This window comes from Aethalodelphis obliquidens, unplaced genomic scaffold (genome assembly GCF_003676395.1).
Source record: "Aethalodelphis obliquidens isolate GAN/ISIS:26980383/991018 unplaced genomic scaffold, ASM367639v1 scaffold8, whole genome shotgun sequence".
Classification (NCBI taxonomy): domain Eukaryota; kingdom Metazoa; phylum Chordata; class Mammalia; order Artiodactyla; family Delphinidae; genus Aethalodelphis; species Aethalodelphis obliquidens.
In genome coordinates this window covers 29031320-29052210 of record NW_020837952.1, presented here as the reverse complement: position 1 = coordinate 29052210, position 20891 = coordinate 29031320, and the positions used below count along the sequence as shown (strand labels likewise).

The 20891-nt window shown below is 38.1% G+C and overlaps 1 protein-coding gene across 2 annotated transcripts in view; it reads right to left on the bottom strand.

The window, feature by feature from the left end:
- TMTC2 (transmembrane O-mannosyltransferase targeting cadherins 2) overlaps positions 1–20891 on the bottom strand; it is a 429464-nt gene that overhangs the window by 96760 nt on the left and 311813 nt on the right. For both annotated transcript variants that reach the window (XM_027107120.1, XM_027107119.1), the window contains exon 9: positions 14890–14971. In XM_027107120.1, coding sequence (XP_026962921.1) covers positions 14890–14971 — 82 coding nt within the window. The remainder of the gene's footprint in view (positions 1–14889; positions 14972–20891) is intronic.

Sequence of the window (20891 nt, the reverse complement as noted above, 5' to 3'; positions counted from 1 at the left end):
TATGATCAATGCTACTAAATTAAGGAGATAAAATGATCTGTAATAAGTGTCATAATGATCCAATTCTCTTTAGTAAAAAAATCATTCATATATAGCTTTAAAAATGGTCAAAGGCAAATGAAAATCTTACTTATAAAATAACAGCTAGAACATAACATTTGCGTTAAAATAGTTCCCCTTAGAGAGGACATCAGATTAGCAAAATGTATCCAGAATTGTCTTACTTCTACTGATACCACCCTGTCTCAAACCATCTTCTCCCCCGGGATTACAGCAATAACTTCCTAATGGGTCTCCACACTTCTGCCCTTGGTTCTACAGGGTATTCTCAGCACAGCAGTCAGAGAGATCCTGTCAGATCCCGTCATTCTACAGCTGACCCAGGGAAAGTGAAAGTCCTTACACTGGACTACACTGCCTGATATGACCAGCACGGGGCTCTCCCCCCAACCTCTTCGTCGGTTCTCTGACCTCAACTCCTTTGTCTTCTACTACTCTCCCTCTTGGTTACTTAACTATATTAGCCCCTTGCTGTTCATCTAACACGCCAGAGTAACAAAGACCCATGCTCCACAGTCTTTTGCCATTCCCTCTACCTGGAATGCTCTTCCCCCATATATCACAGTGGCTCACTCTCTTACTTCCTGGCACATGGTGGGGATTTAATAGATACATATTCGATGGCAGGACTGAATTAACTAATCATACTGCTTCATCTTCCAGAGCAAGCTAGGACCTAGTTAGCCCAGGTCACCAGGCACTTGCCTATTCATAGCCTCTCATCTCACAGTGATTTTCAGGGAGGGCTGCAGTGAATGGCCACACATGCTGGGCACTGCACAATTCTCAAGGGTGCCATTCACAATGGTGTCTCTATGAATGTGTCTCTTGGACTTGAGCAACATGGTGGCCGTGGCCATGGTTTTAGAGCTTTGAATTTCCCTCGGAATACAACAAGTGATCCAGACATCAATTATACCTTCAAAGATATCTTAATTCCAGAACAGTTCAAACTACCTAAGGTGGCTAAAGTTTATTATATTCCATTGTACTATGGAATCACTTGAATGGTTTGGGAAATGAAGAAACTGTAGGTTAAAGTATCCAACCCAAGATATGTACATTGTGCCTTGTATAAACAAGATATGGGGGATATGAAGGTAAATGCAACATTTATCCTTGGAATAGTTCCCATCTAGCAGAGGAAAGAGGAGATTATGGAGATAGTTTAACTAGTTATAAATGGATATAAATTTGAAAGGGAGGTGTGCAAGGTATCAAGCTAAGTGCATCATTTCTGGATGGAGGTGCATTGTTTGGCTTTGTTCAACTTATAATCAAATTTAAATATACATAAAGGGCACAAGTAAGTGAATTTTTACAAAGTGACTATGGTCATATAATCAGAAGTCAGATCAGGAAAAAGAACATTACTAGTATCCAGAAGCAATCTATGCCTGAGGGCTTTCTCCAAAGATTCAGATGACTGGGACAAGGAAAAAGCCACAGTGGAAGGATCTGGGCGGACTGCTTTTGGTGACATCTAACGATAACAAGAAGAGTGGGTAAAGTGGAGCTGAGGTGAGCCCTTCATGGGCTGCTTCTATTAGGGGAGGTGAGTAATCCATTCCTGGTAAGACAGCGCGGGTGATGACCCAATGGTCAGGATTTAGACGAGCTGTTGAAAAGAGAGTCTGCTGAAGACAGGCTACTTGTTAATGTGTGCTCATTATGCCTGGGAGAAATAAAATTGTGGAGGACAACCTTCTCTCTTGCTTCTCGGAAGGGAAGCTTGCTGAATGTCTGAGTGAGGTATGCTCTCACTTTTCAAACCAATCTCTCTCCCCTGCCCTTCTATGAGTTTTGTTGCTTTATGTTTTTGTGCATTGGCTGCCTGAGTTAATAAAAGCTCTGGTTTACTGAGACAGACTCAGTGTGATAAATGTGCCACAGTTACTGGCTAAGAAAACAGGTGGGCCGGGGAAACAAGGAAAAGGACGCCCAGTAGATCAATCTGGACTGCTCACTTTGAGGCTGGAAGGCCCTGGATCTGTCCCTAAGATCCAGGGACATGGATGAGGCCAAGAATTTGCCCTGAATTGGACAGGTGGCATGAAAGGTGTCCAGTGCAAAGTAGAGTAGAAGAACAGCAGGCCAGGGCTCTGTGCTCACCTGAAAAGGAGGTCAGGAAGGTTAGCATTGCTTTATTGCATTTATTTCTACCCTGACTCTTTCCAGAAGGGTTATGAAACTGATGGAGTTATGAAGACTGTCAGATGGGGAATGGGAATCAGCGGGGAGCAAGGAGGAGAAGAGAGGAGACTGGAGAGGAGTTGAAGAGACCAGAGAGAGCGGAGGAGTGGGGGAAGGGGCACAGAGGGAGAAGCAACCCAATCCCATTATAAGTTTAAGTAATACATAGATTCAATAGAGATCAAGTGTGCTTCATCAAGAGTGAGACGTTCATGCTAAGACTTGAAACAATCTGAGTTTCATCACCTAAAGATGAAGAGAAAGACATAACTAAATGAGGGGTACAACCTAATCAAAGACAGAGGTAAGCAGCCTCACTTTGTTCTGGGATATTGTGTAACCTGAGACAAAGCAGCTGTAAGGAAAGAGATGTGGCAGACACCGAAGTCACTACAGAAAGGAACATGCCTCTGAGACTAAGTTAAGGCAGGTGGTAATTAGAATGGAGAGAGGTGGTCAAAGAGCTTACATCCTCTTCCTAAGAAGAGCTCAGAGTCTTCTCACTGTGCTCCACACCATCCCTAAGGGCTTTGTGGAGGTATTCACTTACAGATGCATCCACGAAGGCACGGAGGAGTCAATGGCAGGGTACACGAACGTACCTTTGGGAACAATTGTTTTAATTAAGCAGAGGCAGAATGCAAACAAGAATCTCCCAAGTGCATTCGGTCACTAAGTCAAATAGCTAAGACTGGAGAAACAGTCTCTGTCTCTGTCTCTTTCCTCCCCACCCTTTCTTTCCCTGTTCCCAATTACTTGTAACTTATAATCTTCTTTCTTCTTATAAGCAATTATTCCCTTTCTCTCTGGTCCTGTCTGCACATTGACAGGTAAGGATTTATTATTTTTCTTAATTCCTAGGTTTTTATTCTGTCTCCTCTTCCCCTAATTTCTGTCCCTTATTTATGTATCTTATTCAAAAATTTTTCTATACAATTCATTCATTCCAGGACATTAGTATGGTTTCCACTATAATCTTAAAAGAATAAATGGCCATTATTACAATTTACTGAGCATTTATTACATGCTAGTTATTTTATGAAATTGCAAGTGAATCCTCACAACTTGAGGCAGTAGCAATCATCTCCAGATTAAGAAACTGAGCAGCAGAGAGGCTAGCGGAAGGTGGAACATGCTCAAGGAGATAATCAGCAGTAGGGCTGGGTGTGCCTCCTTCCAAAATCCAAGATCTGCCATCCGAAATCCAGTGCATTTTCTGTGCCCTAATCAGTTCTCGTCATCTTGCTTTTATAGCTTTTTGAGTCCTATACAAAATCTTCAAAAGAATATATGTAAATTGTTGCTATGGTCTGAATGTCTGTGCCTTCCTCCTGTTCATATGCTGAAATCCTAACCCCCAAAGTGATGGTATGTGGAAGTGGGGCCTTTGAGAGGTGCTTAGCTCGTGAGGGTGGGACCCTCATGAATGGGATCAGTGCCCACATAAAAGAGACCTCGGAGAGCTCCCTTTTCCTTTCCACCACAGGAGAACACAGATAGAAGATGGCTGTAAATGAGGAAGCGGGCCTCACCAGCACCAAATCGACCTGAGCATGATCTTGGGCCTTTCAGCCTCTAGAACTGTGAGGAATAAATTTCTGTTGTTCGTAAGTCATGTAGTTTATGGTATTTCGTTATAGCGGCCCTAGTGGACTAAGACAAGAACCTAACTGTACCTTTCTCTTAGCAAAACAAGATTTGGTCACAAATGATTTAAACAAGGTAGATTCTATTCCCATGCAAAAAATGGAAGCAGAGATAAGAAAAGGAAAGAGTAAAACCAACTGAAAGCCAGTCTATCCTCCCTTAATCATTCTTTTATTGAACAAAATATTGACTGACCACCTTCCTTGTGTGAGGTATTGTGTTCAGTGCTGGAGAAGGGCCACCTGGTTATTTTCAAGATTCTCTGGTTTTGAGCCTCAGGTTCCTCACTTTTTAAACAAGGATAACCTCACTGTGTTATCAGAAGGAATAAACAAGGCAGCATGAATAAAACTGCCCAGGGTGGGGGTTGGTGCCTTGCCTCCTGTCTTTTCTTTTCACTCCCCTCTACTTAAGCTCCTTCCCTCCATCTGCCCCTGTCAGGCTCTTTCCCCATCTTGATGACCTCAAGCTGCCCTTCCTTCCTGAGGCTTTCAAGTACATGATTATGAGAGCTCCGTGGGTTTCTCCACCAGCAGTCCTCCAAAATCTCAGCATTCTGGATCTGTGTCACATTTGAAGACCCATCAGGCTCATATTTCCTAAGAGTGAAACTGTGAAAGCACCAGGCAAACCATAAACATATCACGGCCTGGAGATCAGACAAGGTTCAAATCCTTGCTCTTCCAAGTTACTATGCATAAGGGCCTTCGATATGTCACTTACACTCTTGATACCTTAAATCTTGCATCTGTAAAACAGGGATAATGTTATTTTGATCTAACAGGGTTAGATTACTGGAGTGACAAACTGTACATAAAAACACCCAGCACTGGGTCAGAAATGTAACTGTTTGACACTGAGATTCCATAATAAGAGTACTAGCATTAATGGATACATATGTGCCTGGCATGACACTAAGCACTTTCCTTTATGTAAATTCTGAAAACTCTGGAGTCAGCCCACGCCATATTACTTGAATTGATTTAATCATTCTAGTACTGTGAAGCATCTTATAATCCTTGTACATTTTATAACAATAGTATTCATTTCTTTTTTGAAATATAATAAATATAATAAAACTTGGTGGGTGCTATGGTCTAAATCTTAACTCCCAAGGTGAGGGTGTTAGTAGGTAGGGCCTTTGGATGGTGATTAGGTCACGAGGGCTCTGAGATTTGTGTTCTCATAAAAGAGGCCTCAGAGAGCTCCCTCATTTCTTCCACCGTGCAAGTATACAAGGGGAAATCTGCAACCCAGAAGAGGGCCCTCACCGGACCATGCTGGCACCCTGATCTCAGAATTCCAGCTTCCAGAACTGTGAGAAATAAATTTCTGTTGTTTATAAGACACTCAGTCCGTGGTATTTTGTTACAGCAGCCTGAACGGACTAAGACAGTGAGTCAGACCTATGTCATTTTGGAATCTCAGAAGTATGGTATTATGAGCATCTTCCATATGGGGAAATGGGAGCGCGGAGAGGTAAAGACATTTGCTTACAGCTGTACTACTAACAAGTGGCCATTTGTATGACAACGGTGCCAGGCTGCGTGATGCCTGATTGCTATCACCATAATGAGCTGGTTTTTATTTTTTAAATTTATTTTTATTATTATTTTTTTTGCGGTACGCGGGCCTCTCACTGTTGTGGCCTCTCCCGTTGCGGAGCATAGGCTCCGGACGTGCAGGCTCAGCGGCCATGGCTCACGGGCCCAGCCGCTCCGCAGCATGTGGGATCTTCCCGGACGGGGGCATGAACCCGTGTCCCCTGCATCGGCAGGCAGACTCTCAACCACTGCGCCACCAGGGAAGCCCTGAGTTGGTTTTTAAATGTGTTTTATGAAAAATGCTTACAAGGCTCAAGTATACACTGCATAGGGGTTATAGATTGATATACTATGTACTTAATATATTAAGAGTTTTAGTTGTACTGTGAAAACTAAAATTTTATATAAAGTGTTTATATTTTAAGTAGTATTTTATACTATACTTTCTATAAAAGGTTATTGGAAATGAAATTTAAAAGGCCAATAAGTAGTAGATTCAAAATAATAAATATTATATGTACACAAAATTCTTACTTATTCTCCTTCCTCAAAAGAAAATTCAGATAGAACCAAGAATGGAATATTCATCGTAAATGCATGAATTCCATAAAGACTTCTCCCTCTTATTTTCAAGTCTTTTATGGCTTCAGAATAAAAAGGTAAAAAACAACAGAAGAACAAAGACCACCTCATCATTCACTGAAGCTCGGACCTTAAATGAGTTGTCCATGTTTGACAAGATAAATAGAAATAGTCTTCTACCTCTAAATGTCCCGAATGATAATAAAAGGTGAGTGATTCCCAACTTTCAGTGTATTTGATACATATTGTATCATCCACCAATAAAGCATCCATGGATGTAAAATATCTGTGTTCATCTCTTACACTGACATAGAGGTGATGACAGTGCAACACAGCAGTCAGGACTGTTCTGGTTCAAATGCTGCCTCTATACTAAGTGGCATTGAAATCTTAGATAATCTACCCTACAGCTCGATGACCTCACCTTCCTCATTGTAAAATGGAGACAGGTAATCTCATCACCTGGCTTTTGTGGGGATCACATGCGAATTTCTCAGGACACAAAAGCACTTAGTAAATGTTTGTACTGTTATTATATTTGATGAATTCATCATGGAAATACAGTATTTAATAGAGAATTCAGACAAGATGCCTTGCTCTACTTTTTATTTCTTTCTCACTTAATTTTTATCTTAAGTTTTACATGTTGAGTTCTATTTTCCTATCTTTTCTACAGACTATCTGAGCAATAGATTAAGATGCTTGTACTTTCACATTTTGCTAAAGAATTTAGTCCTTCCAAAACTAATATGCTCATTAAAGAAAACATAAAATAGAAAACATTAAGCCTGTCCCCCCCAAAAAAAATTGACTGTAAAAGTCCAAAAAGCTAAAATATCCATTCTTAACACTGTTTACTTGTTTTATTTTGCTTTTTTAATGATATAGCTATTTTGTATAATTTAATCATTCTTCATGTACCATAACATAGATAGTTGCCTCTGTTGTTGTTATTCTTTATAAATTTAACCTAGGGTTTATAATATTTCCTCAAAAGGGGATAACCATAATTTAGTTAATTATTTTCCTTTTTGGGGCATTTAGATGCTTTTTAAATTTTTGCCTCTAATAAATAGCAATGCTACTATCTTTGCTGGTAAACATAGAAAAACATTATATTTTCTTAAGATATATTACCAAGAGAAGAATTACTCAGAATAAGTGCTAGAGCAGCTAAAAAGAATTCATTGAATTCTTTACTTGAATTTGAATTTCTTTGATTTCTAATGAAATTGTATGTTTACCTATCTTTTAAAAGCTATTATATTTCTTCTTTTGGGAACTGTTTGTTCGTAACCCTTGGTCTTTGTATTCGATTTTCCTCATAGTTTTAAGTAGCCTGATCTTTTAGCTTTTACTTTTAAGGAAATTATTTCCTATCACTTTACTATTTGTCCTTTAACTACATCCCTTTTTTGAAACAAATTAATCATTTAATTTTCCCTTCATTTTTGGCTTGTAAGCTTAGCTAATCCCTTCCCTATTTCTTCCCATTTTACTCATGGGAAAGTTTTAACTCTAAACGTCTCTAGAAATTATCTCATATAAAATACACATAGGTAGGAAGATTAAATTAAATTACTAAACGCATTGTTATAAAAGGGAATTTAAAAATAAAAAATCCTAGGCAAAAAGTGAAATAGTTTGGAACAACATTTAGAAAAATCCAATTCTAATTATACCCCTGTAAACTGCCTGTACTGTCCTTGGAGCAGTAAAAACACAAAAGGAATGATATTTTAGCAAAATGTTTTCGTCCTAAGCACTGCATATAACTGGAATCTCAATGTAATTTTTGCAAAGGCCAAAAATATATTTTCATTTTTAATCAAGGAAATACCACGATTTAGGTCATTATTTAATTTTTAAAATTACTCTTACAATTTCTGACGTGATTAAAAATGAAATGTTACAACCAACCTCAGTTCACTGCCATATTCTATTTTAATTACAAACAGTAAAAACCATAGGTCTCTCACCAATTCAACCCATTATATAGTTTTCAAGCTGCTTCTTTTAGTGTTCACTGATGAAAAGTCAAACCCAAAAAAAAAAAAAAAAAAAAAAAAGAAAAGTCAAACCCAATATTTTAATAATTTTCTCCAGTAACTACTTTTTAAAATGAAATTTAATATATATAAACCATGCTGGAGAAAAACAGACTACAACATTAACAGAAAGTTCTGGACTTAAAAAGTTGAAAGAGCTGGATTTTCAAGTTCTTCTCCCACTACAGACATATGTTGAAAATTTCTGATCTGGAGAGTCACTTGAAAATTCTGAACTTCTATTATCTTAGTCAAATGTATTGGGACCCATTCCTACCTCACAGGGGTTAGATAATGACCAAAGAAGATCAGGGTCCGAAAACACTGGGTTAGATCATAAATTGTTTGATAAATGTAGTAAGAAGTTTTCAGGATTCTAATCTTGTTGATAGTAATGCCTCTAAAAAATAATAAAGATAATTATAGTTTAAAAAAGTCCACACTTCTCTGTGGGCCCAAGATGAAAAATGATCAGCTCTCATAATTTGAATTTCCTCAATTTGGATGTACATTCTATGTATCTTCTCTTAGCATCTAACTATGGTCCTAGTTCTGTCCTTGAACTATTCCCCAGACACATGCCGTGCCTTCTGCCTCAAGCATTTTCTCTGCTTTAATGTTCTTTATTGCATCCCCTCAGTTCTACACTTTTGTTTGGAGAACTCCTACTCATCATTTAAATAAAGCTTACATGCACCAGGCACGGCTCTCCTGCACCCCAGGCACCCGGGTCAAGGCCCCTTAGTTGATACTGTGTCTCCTTTTAAAAACTAATTGTAATTAAATCATTATTTTTATAATTTGTGCCTCCCTCTTCAGTTTGCAGTCTACATTGGAGCCTGTCTTGTTCCCTGTGGAACTGAGCAGAATCCTCTGGCTCCCCACCCCAATTCCCACCCAAGTACAAAGGTCCCTCCATGTCCCCTGACTCTTGTTTGTAGAAAAGCTGAAGTTTCCCAAGCCTCCCTGAGTCACAAAAGAGCAGACTCAAGTAGTTAATGATAAGGACAAGAGCGTCACAGAATCTTTCAGTGTCTGATGCACATTCCTGAGTTTTTTTTACAGATACTGTAATTACTACCAGAGGGGAAAAAGCTAACTGCATGATGACCAGATTGTAGCCATGACATAAGCTGCTCCATCTTGAGCAGTACTGAATCTATTGGTCGCACAATTCCAAGAACTGGCCTCAAGTGAATGGGATTAACACTGTTGCTCATAATAATCTATATCTTTGCTGGCATCAAAATAATTGTAGCTTGCTGTGTCCATATATGTAAGCAGGCAACTAAAATTGTCAGCAAAGAGATGCTACAGAGTCATGTCAACATCTTCTACTCTGAGAATATGGTGCCCTATGTCAGCATGAAGAAGTTATAGAAGATGGACCTTCATCCCTAATCCCACAGAAATGGAATGATGTCTGACAAATGGGGATTTGTAAGAGCTCTTTTGCCCCTTTCCTGTTTGTCTATTTCTGTTCCCCTTAAACCTTAATTATAGAAATGAGATCACTAGGTAACATTCAACCTAACTCCTGACTTATGCTCTACTGAATGTGCACAATACCTTGCCTAACCTGTTGATTCTTTCTCTAAATTAAAAGAAGTAGGAATGAACAATTAAGTAGTTAAAGAATGACTAGCTTTCCACCCCCAGCAGCTCCCTTAGTGATCCTGCAGGCAGTCCACATGGGCAAGATAACATCTGAAGAAAGATCATGAGGAGTCAGCCAGCCTGCCTACAATGGAAAATGATGCAGAGCTTGACCTCCTGTCTTGATGACTCACTGAGATTTTTACCTTTAAAAACTGGCATGGCTGAGCAGAATCTTCAGAGTTAGTTTTGGGACATGAGTCCACCTTCTCCCCAGATTGCGGGCCTTCTGATTAAATCAACTTTTCCTTTCTACCGATATTTGCCTCTTGAGTATTGGCTTTTGAGCAGCGAGCAGCTGGACTTGATTTTGGTACACTTACATCTAGTATAGTGCTTGCTAAATATTGAACTGGAGGAAGAAGATCAGGACTCGTCACTATTGTTGGAAATGAACATCACCCAGAGAGAGGATCAATAATGAAGAAAAAGACAATAAAGTCTTTGCTCTTAGAAACTATGGTTAAGAGGTAGATGGGAAAAGAAGAACCGTCCAACAACTACATAAAAGAGTACTTCTTCTCATTACCATTTGTCACAACCTGCTCCCTTTTAACTTTTTATGCTTTGGTGCTTAATATCTAATGACTTTCCATCTGCCCCAGATTTAAGCATAGTAGGTACCTTATAACAAATATGTATTGGTTTTAGCTGTTTCAGTCTATATCAAATTTACTACTATGCATATAAAGAAACGATTTATAATATATTCTTTCTGAAAAAATGTTTTTCCCAGTAATTCTTTAAAAAACAAAGGAAGGGGCTTCCCTGGTGGCGCAGTGGTTGAGAGTTCGCCTGCTGATGCAGGGGACGCGGGGTCGTGCCCCGGTCCGGGAAGATCCCACATGCCGCGGAGCGGCTGGGCCCGTGAGCCACGGCTGCTGAGCCTGTGCGTCCGGAGCCTGTGCTCCGCAACGGGAGGGGCCGCAACAGTGCGAGGCCCGCGTACCACAAAAAACAAAAAAACAAAGCAACAACAACAACAAAAAAAAAACAAAGGAAGACAAAGAGACAAGGAGGGACTTGTCTTGACTTTCATTCTTTTGGCAGAAGCTTTCTGCTGGAGCCAAAAGGAAATTCATGGAGAATTCCTTGAATAACAGGCCCACATGAGACATCAGGGCACCAAATGTTCACCTTTGACATTTATAAATTAAATTCTGTAAAGACTAGACATGATTTGTTTTTTATGGACATGGGAGTACACTGTAAGCTTGATGAGATATGAATACAACCTTATACTATTATGGATAAAATAGTTTGAAACCTATTTTTTATACATTCCTTAAAATTTCTGATGAAAGACCAGTGAGAAATTAAGTATATATTAGACACAACATGAAATATGAGTTGGAAAACATTATGGAAGCCCACATCAACCCTTTCACTTTAGAGATGGGGAATCTTAATCCCAGAGACTATAGGTACCACAGAGGCCTACATTTAACAAACTTATTAAACCAGTTTTAAAAACCTGCCTCGCTTCCTTTCTTGAAAGCCAACATGAAGAAAAAAAGGCAATCTCTAATGCAGTCCCTTCTCCCAGGACATAAAACTAGTAGATTCAAAACAAAAATAACTAATAGTACTTTTAAATACTGCCTTCTAATTGCCATTGCAGCCAGTATAAATTCCTGTAATTTCCTGTCTATTCCCAACTGAATGGCATATTCCAAGTCACTTGTATCATTAACAAGCAAATGAAAAGCACACCATCACCCAGCAGAGTGAATTTCCCATAGAACAAAACTCACTGACTCTGGCATTTTCACTGGCATTTGCAAAAACATTAAAAAAAAAAAAGACGCAAAACAACATTTACCATTTCATTTACGTTACGTAAACATTCATGTAACATTAACATTTCATTTAAACATTTATTTTTAAGCTGAAGAAGTGTTATTATTCATTCAATCCATGGGCATAAATACCCTAAGAATATCCATAACCAGTAAGTTGGAGAAGAACTGATATAAAAATCATAGTATGCATCTTCTTGGACAAAGAGCAAAACAAATTCTAATGGAACAAACTTTCAGTCAGTTTTGGAACCTCCATCCAATTCTAAAATTAAGAATATATCGAGCTCAACATTTATTGCACATTACTGTGACATGGCAATATGCTAGATATTGATGGTGCAAAAATGGAAAATAGGTCCTCCCTATTAATTACCTTAGAATTTTCTAAGGAAGGTAAGTGTATAATTTCAATTTAAATATTTGCATTCCCACAACACTCTCCGGCCTAAGCCACCACCATTTTCTTGCCTGGGAGACAGCAGTAGGGTTCCCCTCGCTCTACTGACCTTTCTCTCATCTTGTCTTGCCACATGGTCCCTTCCATTGCTCTTAAAATAAAATGCAAACTTCTTAGCTTGGTTACAAAGGCCCCTGGGCTCTAGCCCTGCCTCCTCTCCAAGCTCATCTCCTCCCACTTTCCCATCAGGTTTAATATGCTCCAGTCACATTAGCCTCTTTCTTTGCTGTGAACTCAAGCTTGTTCTTGCCTGCGACCTTTGAACTTTCTGTTTCTTTTGTCTTAAATGCTCTTATCTGGCTCTTCAAAGAGTTGGCATAAGCTAAGATTTCATATATCACCTCCTCAAAGATGCTTAACCTGACTATTTGGTTTCAAGAAGTACCCTACTGCCCACCACATCATCTTCTAAAAATGACATCATCCTATTTATTGCCTACATAGCACAGACTCACTTTCTGAAAAGAGAACAGTGCTTTGCATCTTATACATATTAAAATTAATAAAAACCCTTCCTTAAGAATTTTAAGCTAAGTCATGATTTATATGAATTTGACATTCTAAAACTACACAGAAGGGCTGACTAATCAAAAATATCTACCTACCCAGCCACCTATCTACCTACTTGTCTGTCTATCTACAGTGTTGTGAAAGAAATGGAATATATATTACAGAAGAAAAAGCAATGATGCTTATCAAGGGACCCAAAATTTAGTTACTTACAGCTAACTTGGGCAAATCAACTTCATCTCTCCTGGTTTCAATCTACTTATTTGTACAACAGGGGTTATATTAGATAATTTTAAAAGAACTTCTCAGTTCTAAATTTTAGTCATTTGAAGCAGACTTTTTCCAAATAAAAATCATTAATATTCCTTTAAATGTACATTTTTAAATAACCTGAGGACTGTGAGGTAGGAATATGAGGTCCTCAGCTATGGGCTTCCTGCCTATTTGTAGGTTATTTTGCCTTAACTACTACTTTTTGATGCCTCATCTTCAGTCCTTTCCATTTCCTATTCCAGAGTGGGGAAAAAATATTGAAACTATTTCATAAAAATATATTGAATTATGAACTCATTCCTCCCTTGGAAAATAAATGTACTTCTAATAATAGGTATATGCCAAAAAATTAAAATAACCCCGAGTACTAAGAAGAATCAGTTTTACACATGCATCTACAGAACATCTATCACTGTTTTCCAAATAACATACAAAATAAAGAATTTGTTTCACTTTCTGTTAAAACTAAATCCCCCAATTTCTCAATGGAGTAATATTCCCTATTACTACCACTGGACAAAAAATTATTTTCAGGAGAATACTGTAATATAAAAAACAATAATAAATAAAAAGATAGAAGTGGGTAAAGATAGACAAGTCAGAATAATAAATAAGGGGGCTAACTCTTACAATTAATAAATAGTGACTTTTTTCAGTGGCATTTCAGATGAAGCAATGATGAAGTTTAAAGGAATTGAATGTGAAAAATCTAAAGCATATAATAAAATTATGGGAAACAAGCTTAGAAGATGCAGCAGGTAGGATTAGTTTGAGGTACAGAAAATGCAAGCAGCAAGACAGGATAAAAAAAATCCTATTTCATAAAATGACAAGAGGTCCTTTAGCACGCATAGAAAATAATCAGGGAATTACTTCAGCTCAGTAGGGGCACCCAAAATAATATGCATGAGAAAATCCTAATTTAAAATATTTCATATAAGAAAACCTGAAGAAGTAAACTAAATTCTGCAGCAAACTTAAATTAGTTGACTACTATTTTAACATGGTAATAAAACTGCATTGTGAAACAAAATCAGGAGTGGTGATGCAATAAGCTGTGTGAAATTACATGCTGTGTTATGCTGGAAAGATAAAGTATCACAACCTTAGGTTTATAAACCTATACACACAATATAAACAAATGGACCGGTGGTTGGTTAAGTGTATCCTCCATTTTCTTATTTCCATTTTCCACACTCATAGCCTGTCACTGATCTATTTTTACCAGTTGGGAAATAGAAGAAGAAATTTAATATTATACAGCATATTAGCTTTAGTTTCCCAAGATTTTTCATTTTCATCCATCTTTAAGTTTACTACTTGATAAAACAAACACATCGAAGACAACAGTGGTCAAAAATTTGTTTTTATTTTCCAAGGGATCAGCAAAAGTAAATGCTTTTAGGCTCCTTGAAAGCCAGTTCAAATGAAAATATGGTAGAAATCAGCACATCTTACCCGACACCAAACCAGCTATATACTTCGCCTCACTGAACACATGACTCACTACTAATGACAGCATGGAGTGTGACAGAGTTGTTATGTAACTTCATTCCAGACTGATTAAGATAAACCGAGTGAGAGACACATCCTTTACAGCCTTTACAGTTTTTATCCTCGACCCCAATCTCAGGCATTTAGAGAACAGGCTGGGGTAACTCCATATCTTCCAGAAAGCAAGACCCCGAGGCCAAAATGTAAGCCTCTAAAACTTCAAAATGATACATTCAGTGAGCAATACATTAACATTTAGAATGAAAAGAGAGCTAATATTTTAATTATATACCACGCATCAGGCAAGGAGCAAGATGATTTTCTGACGAGACCTCATTTAAACTCCAAACTGAACTTGAAAAAAAAAACAAAAAACCCCCACAACTGTGAAAATACCTTGCCCCACTGAAGTCCTATGAAAATTACTAAGAGTAACCATAAGGCATAGCCCTTGTTAACGTGACCGCTTTGAACAAGAAGGCAAGACTATAGCATGAGGCTACATCTACAACAGCAAGGTCAATGTCCTCTCAAAATGTTCTTTGCCAGCACAACCTAAATCTCGTATCAACATTCATTGTAAACGTGGGGGACATGGGAAAAAAAAACTATCAACCACTCACCATAATGCATGTAACAGTTTCCTTTGGTGGGGTCCAGCTCAATAGCCTTCAAGAAGAATTTTTCAGCCTCACTCTTACGACCCTTGAAAAACAGAGAAAATGGATGATTCAGCAGCGGATCATGAGGGATTCTTCACCTCCTGGGCCCAAAGGAAGTAGACTAATGTCTACTTAGTAATCATCATCAAAAAACAGTGTTTTGTTTTTATCTAAACGAGGATGATCAAAGAGAATATGTTGAGAGAGAAGACTGAGGTCAGAATCCTGGGAAACATCAAGATTAGAAGAGACAGTGAGAGTGAGTTCATTAAAGACGTCAAAGAGAAGAGACCAGGAGAGCAAGAGAAAAAAGGGAAAAAATGGTTTCACGGAAACCAAAAGGATAAGAGAGTTTTCAGGAATGGTGGGAAACATATTTTCATTTTCTATTTTATTTTCTCCCTTTGATCTGTTTCTCTTCATTCATTCATTCATTCATTCTTCCTTATAAGGAATGATGACTATTTTAGCTTTGAGATGGTTTTGTCTTAATGTTCACTTTATTTCTTTATTTTTTTTTTAATGTTCACTTTATATAGGAAGAAACTAAGTCACAATTTGTTGGCTCTCAAGCAAGTACTGCTTATCCTTGCTGCTGTCATTCAGGACTACAATACTGCTAAATCAGGATTTAATCTAAAGCCAGATCTTCTCCCTAGCTACAGTTTTAAGTAAACATTACCGTAATTCTCAGAAAAAAAATAAGCAAAAAGTAGGGGCAAAGGCTTATATGCAATAAACTGATTTTTCATGAAATAATATCATAATCCAGGCAGATTCTAAAACTAGACCTTCTTTGCTGTGCTATAGCTTCTGCACCAAAATTGACTCCAGAGTAACAAAAAGGGGTGACTCAAGGTAGGAGAACAACCCAAAGAAGACCTTTCCTAAAACAGTTCTGTCTTGTCCTGCAAGGTTAAAATGAAGATCTATGTTAACTGGGTGGAAGCAAGGCACAGGGTGGTATTCAGAAGCTGTGGGTCTAGAGTAAAGAGAAACAATCTTACCTGTCTGTTCCTTCTAATTTAAACGCTATCTACCACATAAACTTCAGGTGATGTTTTTCTTTCCCCTTCACATATCTTTTTTAAATCACTTTTAAGGAGATAATTCTTCCAAAGATAGAGGTGTATGGTTAAGCTAATATTCTACATTTCATGCAACTTTGACTCATTTCTCCATATGACTTCTCCTTTCTATTTGTTCATTTAAAAAATTCATTCTGTTGCCCTCTTTCATTTTACTAATGATACTCTAGTCAATAGCTCCTCTTTAATTCACAAGGCTTGTCAAATTTCCAATAATTAAAAATCAAAAATCTCTTGCGATATTTCTCACCGCACTTTAAGTTCAAAGGAAAGCACAGGCAAAATACTTGCTACACATTTCACACGTTGATGAAGTCAGTAAGAATTAGCAAGACTCTTACCCAGTTAGGATTCTCTAAATGATCATGCAGTTAAGAGCACAGATGCCAGGAGGCCGAGCAGCTCTCACACTTATGTAGCTATGTGAACCTTGGAGAATAATTTCATCTCCTAGTTATAATTTTCTCTGTTACAAAAAAGAGGGCAGGTGGAGAACAGAGGATTTTTAGGGCAATGAAACTACTCTGTATGACACTGTAACGGCAGACACATGTCATTATACATTTTTCAAAACCCATAGAATATACAACACAAAGAGTGAACCCTTATGTAAACTATGGCCTTTAATTAATAATAATGTGTCAGTATTGGCTTATTAATTGTAACATGTACAACATGAGCTCAAGTTGATACAACCAGAGAAGCTGTAATAGGAGGGTGGGAGAGTATACGCCATTTCTGTACCTTCTGCTCAATATCTTTTTTGTAAACCTAAAACTGCTCTAAAAATAAAGTCTATTGTTTTTTAATGAGGATAATAAAATCTATTTCATAAGATTACTGAATTATCTGAAAGGACACACATGAAGTAGCTATAACAGTACATAGGCATATTCTGAGTTTATAATAAATGTTAACTATTATTTATATGTATATATATATATATATACATCTCTATATATGTGTATATATATATATATATATATATATACACACACATATATAGTATGCAATAGAATGCAGAGTTCTGAATGACAAAGAATATGTTTTATTATATACACAGCCTCAAAACACATGGTTAGCCTTTAAATCACCACTGGAAAATAATGTACAAAGAACTTGCAGAAGATGATAAAAGAAAGATGCAAAATGAAAACTATCATTGGTAAAGAGTCTGCACAAATGTTATATGCAAAAATATAAAAGGGTCTATGAACTTTCTTCCACTTAAGTTTTAAGGACAGAAGAGAAGAAAGTGGCTCATTTGTCAATGTCTCAGTAAACAGCGTAGTAAAATTCTTATGTGTAGTCCACTGGCAAAGCAATAGTATATAGCTTTAAAAAATAGATCAGGGCTTCCCTGGTGGCGCAGTGGTTGAGAGTCCGCCTGCCGATGCAGGGGACATGGGTTCGGCCCCGGTCCGGGAAGATCCCACATGCCGCGGAGCGGCTGGGCCCGTGAGCCATGGCCACTGAGCCTGCGCGTCTGGAGCCTGTGCTCCGCAACGGGAGAGGCCACAACAGTGAGAGGCCCGCGTATCACAAAAAAAAAAAAAAAAAAATCACAACTCCAAGGCCAGTAGTCTCAGGTTACTCAAATGAACCAGGTTATTAAAGACAATAAGTCCCACCACCTCCTAGATACAAAACAAATACATCAAAGGCCAGAACATTCTTTTTTGGGGGAAGTATCAAACCATCATGCAAAGACCCATTTTTCTACTTTGACCGCTATGTGGTCAAGTGCCAAATTATGAGGAAAATAAAATTCTCAGGACACTATATAAAATTAATTCAAGCAGATGCATAAGCCAACCAAACACCCACATCACTGGGTCCTAGGAAGGGTGGTAAGGAGGTCACACTATGTTTAATCAGGTTTACTCTTTTTACTATTATTGTTATAGAGGGGTAGGTAGCAGTTAAGAAAGTGGAGAAGAAGAAAAACATCATGTCTCAGCAGGTTTTTCCTGGAGTCTTTTAGATTATGTCAGCATTTTCTACAAGCAAGCATTATGGAGTAGCCTCTGGTTATATGAACTTCTCACATCAAGCATTGTTATTCATTTTGTATATTGGTTGGGATGTTTGGACACAAGTGGTGGTTGAGAAAACCAAGAAGAAGGGACTGTGGTCAGCTGTGACAAATAAGGGAAATGTGAGTGGAGAGGCTCGGTTTCCACTGCCAGGTCTATGACTTATTTGCGTGTTCACTTGTTTTTGTAGGGTAAAAAACTTGTATCGGATGCCTTGCGCTGTTCTAAGTACTGGGGATATAACCATATAACTGAACAACACAGACTGCTCACTTGCAAGTGCTACTTGCAGGAGGCACATAGCAAACGAATAACCCAATAAGCAAGGGGATCAGTCATAAGAGCACTGAGGGCTAACAATGAATTTCTTCAATTCTCATTGAGAGAACCGGGCCAGAGCCAGACTAGCCTGTGTTTGAATCTTGCTGCCTCTACTTATTTAGCTGTGTGACTCTGTCTCTTTTTCTTCATTTGGAAAAATGAACATAATACCGATTTTGAGGGGTTGCTAAAATCATAAGTCAAAGGGAAATAACTAGCTTCGGACCTGGCATAGAGAGCTCTGACATTCTTTGATTTTTCTTCTATCTATCTCCTCAAAAAAATTTTATTCTTTCCACCTTGAATGCCACTGTCTGGCTCCCAACTACCAAAATTCAAAAATCCTTTGCAGAATTTTATGCCATGGTAGAAACTGAATTTCACGAGTTTCCTATAAAATGTCTCTCATTCGCAATACTTCCCCCTCCCCCAATAAAAGGCTCTTCCGGCTCACATCTTTTTTTTTTAATATTTTTTTTAAAAAATAAATTTATTTATTTATTTTTGGGTCTTCGTGGCTGCATGCAGGCCTTCTTTAGTTGTGCTGAGGGGGGCTACTCTGTTGCAGTGCAGGGGCTTCTCATTGCGGTGGCTTCTCTTGTTGAGGAGCACTGGCTCTAGGTACCCAGGCTTCAGTAGTTGTGGCACACAGGCTCAGTAGTTGTGGCTCGTGGGCTCTAGAGTGCAGGCTCAGTAGCTGTGGCACACGGGCTTAGTTGCTCCGCAGCGTGTGGGATCTTCCTGGACCAGGGCTCGAACCCGTGTCCCCTGCATTGGCAGGCGGATTCTTAACCTCTGCACCACCAGGGAAGCCTCCGGCTCACATCTTGAATGCTACAATAGATTTCGGATTTCCTGACTCACTGAACTTCATTTTACCAGCTTAATAATACTTAAACAGAACTGTTTTCATGTTGTGCCACTGCTCAAAAATATTTTAATAGCACCCTGTTTCCACTCATTTTATTTACTAATAACCAGTCTAATTTTCAAACTATTTCACAATCTAGTTCAAATCTTCTTGGATAAATTCCTGTACCTTATCAGGCCAATTTCCTTATGTACCTTACCTTAACTGTAGCTCCTATGTTCTTCCTTAATTATTTCTTCTGGTCTGTAATGTTATTCTTTCTTTTCATTCATTCATATATATTTTATGCTTCAAGCCTTGGTTGAAATCCCACTTTTTTATAAAGCCCTCTGTGATGGCTCCACCTCCCAGTAATTTCCCTTTTCTTTTAATCGTGCTTATATGATTATTTTTTCAGAGTCATTACTATCACACTGGAGTCACACAACTTGAACCCTAAAATACCAGACCAAGGGCTTTCATTATAAACTAAGGTGGTTGGCAAGTAGAATTTCAAATTTGCAAACTGTAATTCTCGGAAAGTATTTACAGTTTGTATATAACAATTTGGTGTATTCACGCAGGAGTCAGTTAAAACAGCAAAAACCCAGTATGTGGAAGCAAAGAGCAACTGATGGTGGAAAAGATTAGAAAGTCAATATCAAACAGACCTACAGGAATACTTGGCAAATACTTTAGAAATTTTACCATCAGAACTTTGAACAATTCTAGATTAGACATTCTCTGCAGTTAGCATATTAGTGCTGATATGAAGGATTAACTGGCTGGATCTGAAGCAGCATAGATGACTATGGGATGAAGGGAAAGAGCTAGAAAGATGAGAAAAGAGGAGAACTGAATGGAACCAGTGCAGAGACATATTCCTGGCAAGGGCTGCATGAGTAACTAGGGGGTTAGGGATTTGAGATTATCAATATACTTATCCTTATATTCGTATAATATTTGTAGCACTCTACTGAATACTAAAAACAGATCCAAGATTAATATCATTAAAACTCATGAAAAAAAGCATCCTCAATCAGGACTAGGCTTGGTCAGGTCCTCTTCCGACTGGCAGCAATAAAACATACACATGTGAGATAAATATTCAGTAAAGTTCAGATAGCCTGTTCCACAGCATAAGATTAGTTTTCAGCAAACTTATTTTGTTTTCTAATTAAACTGGATGCTACTGTCCCTGTTCAGAAAGAGGTGCCCACCTGAGCGGGTATACAAGGCAAACAGTTTCTCTTCTGAGGGCTGATCAACGTTTTTTCCAACTACAAAGTGAAGAAATATAAAAATAGATACTTATATATTTATACACACACACACACACACACACACACACACACACACACACACCCCAAACCTGGAGCTCCTACTTAAGGAAGCACTCGGGAATATTAAACATGAGAAAATGTTATACTATTAATGGCTTCAGCTTGAATTGTCTTATTTTTAAAAGTTAACCATATACCAAATTTTATACTTATTTTTGGTAACAAATCACTCATTATATCTACCACCCTACACACAGTGTGTTTCCATGCCACAGCTCAGAACTGCTATTTTATTGAATAACCTAAAAACTTCAAGACTTTGCATTGCATTATAAATATATAATTAGTGTATTAATCTTGTCCTCTAAACTAGATTACTCCCATA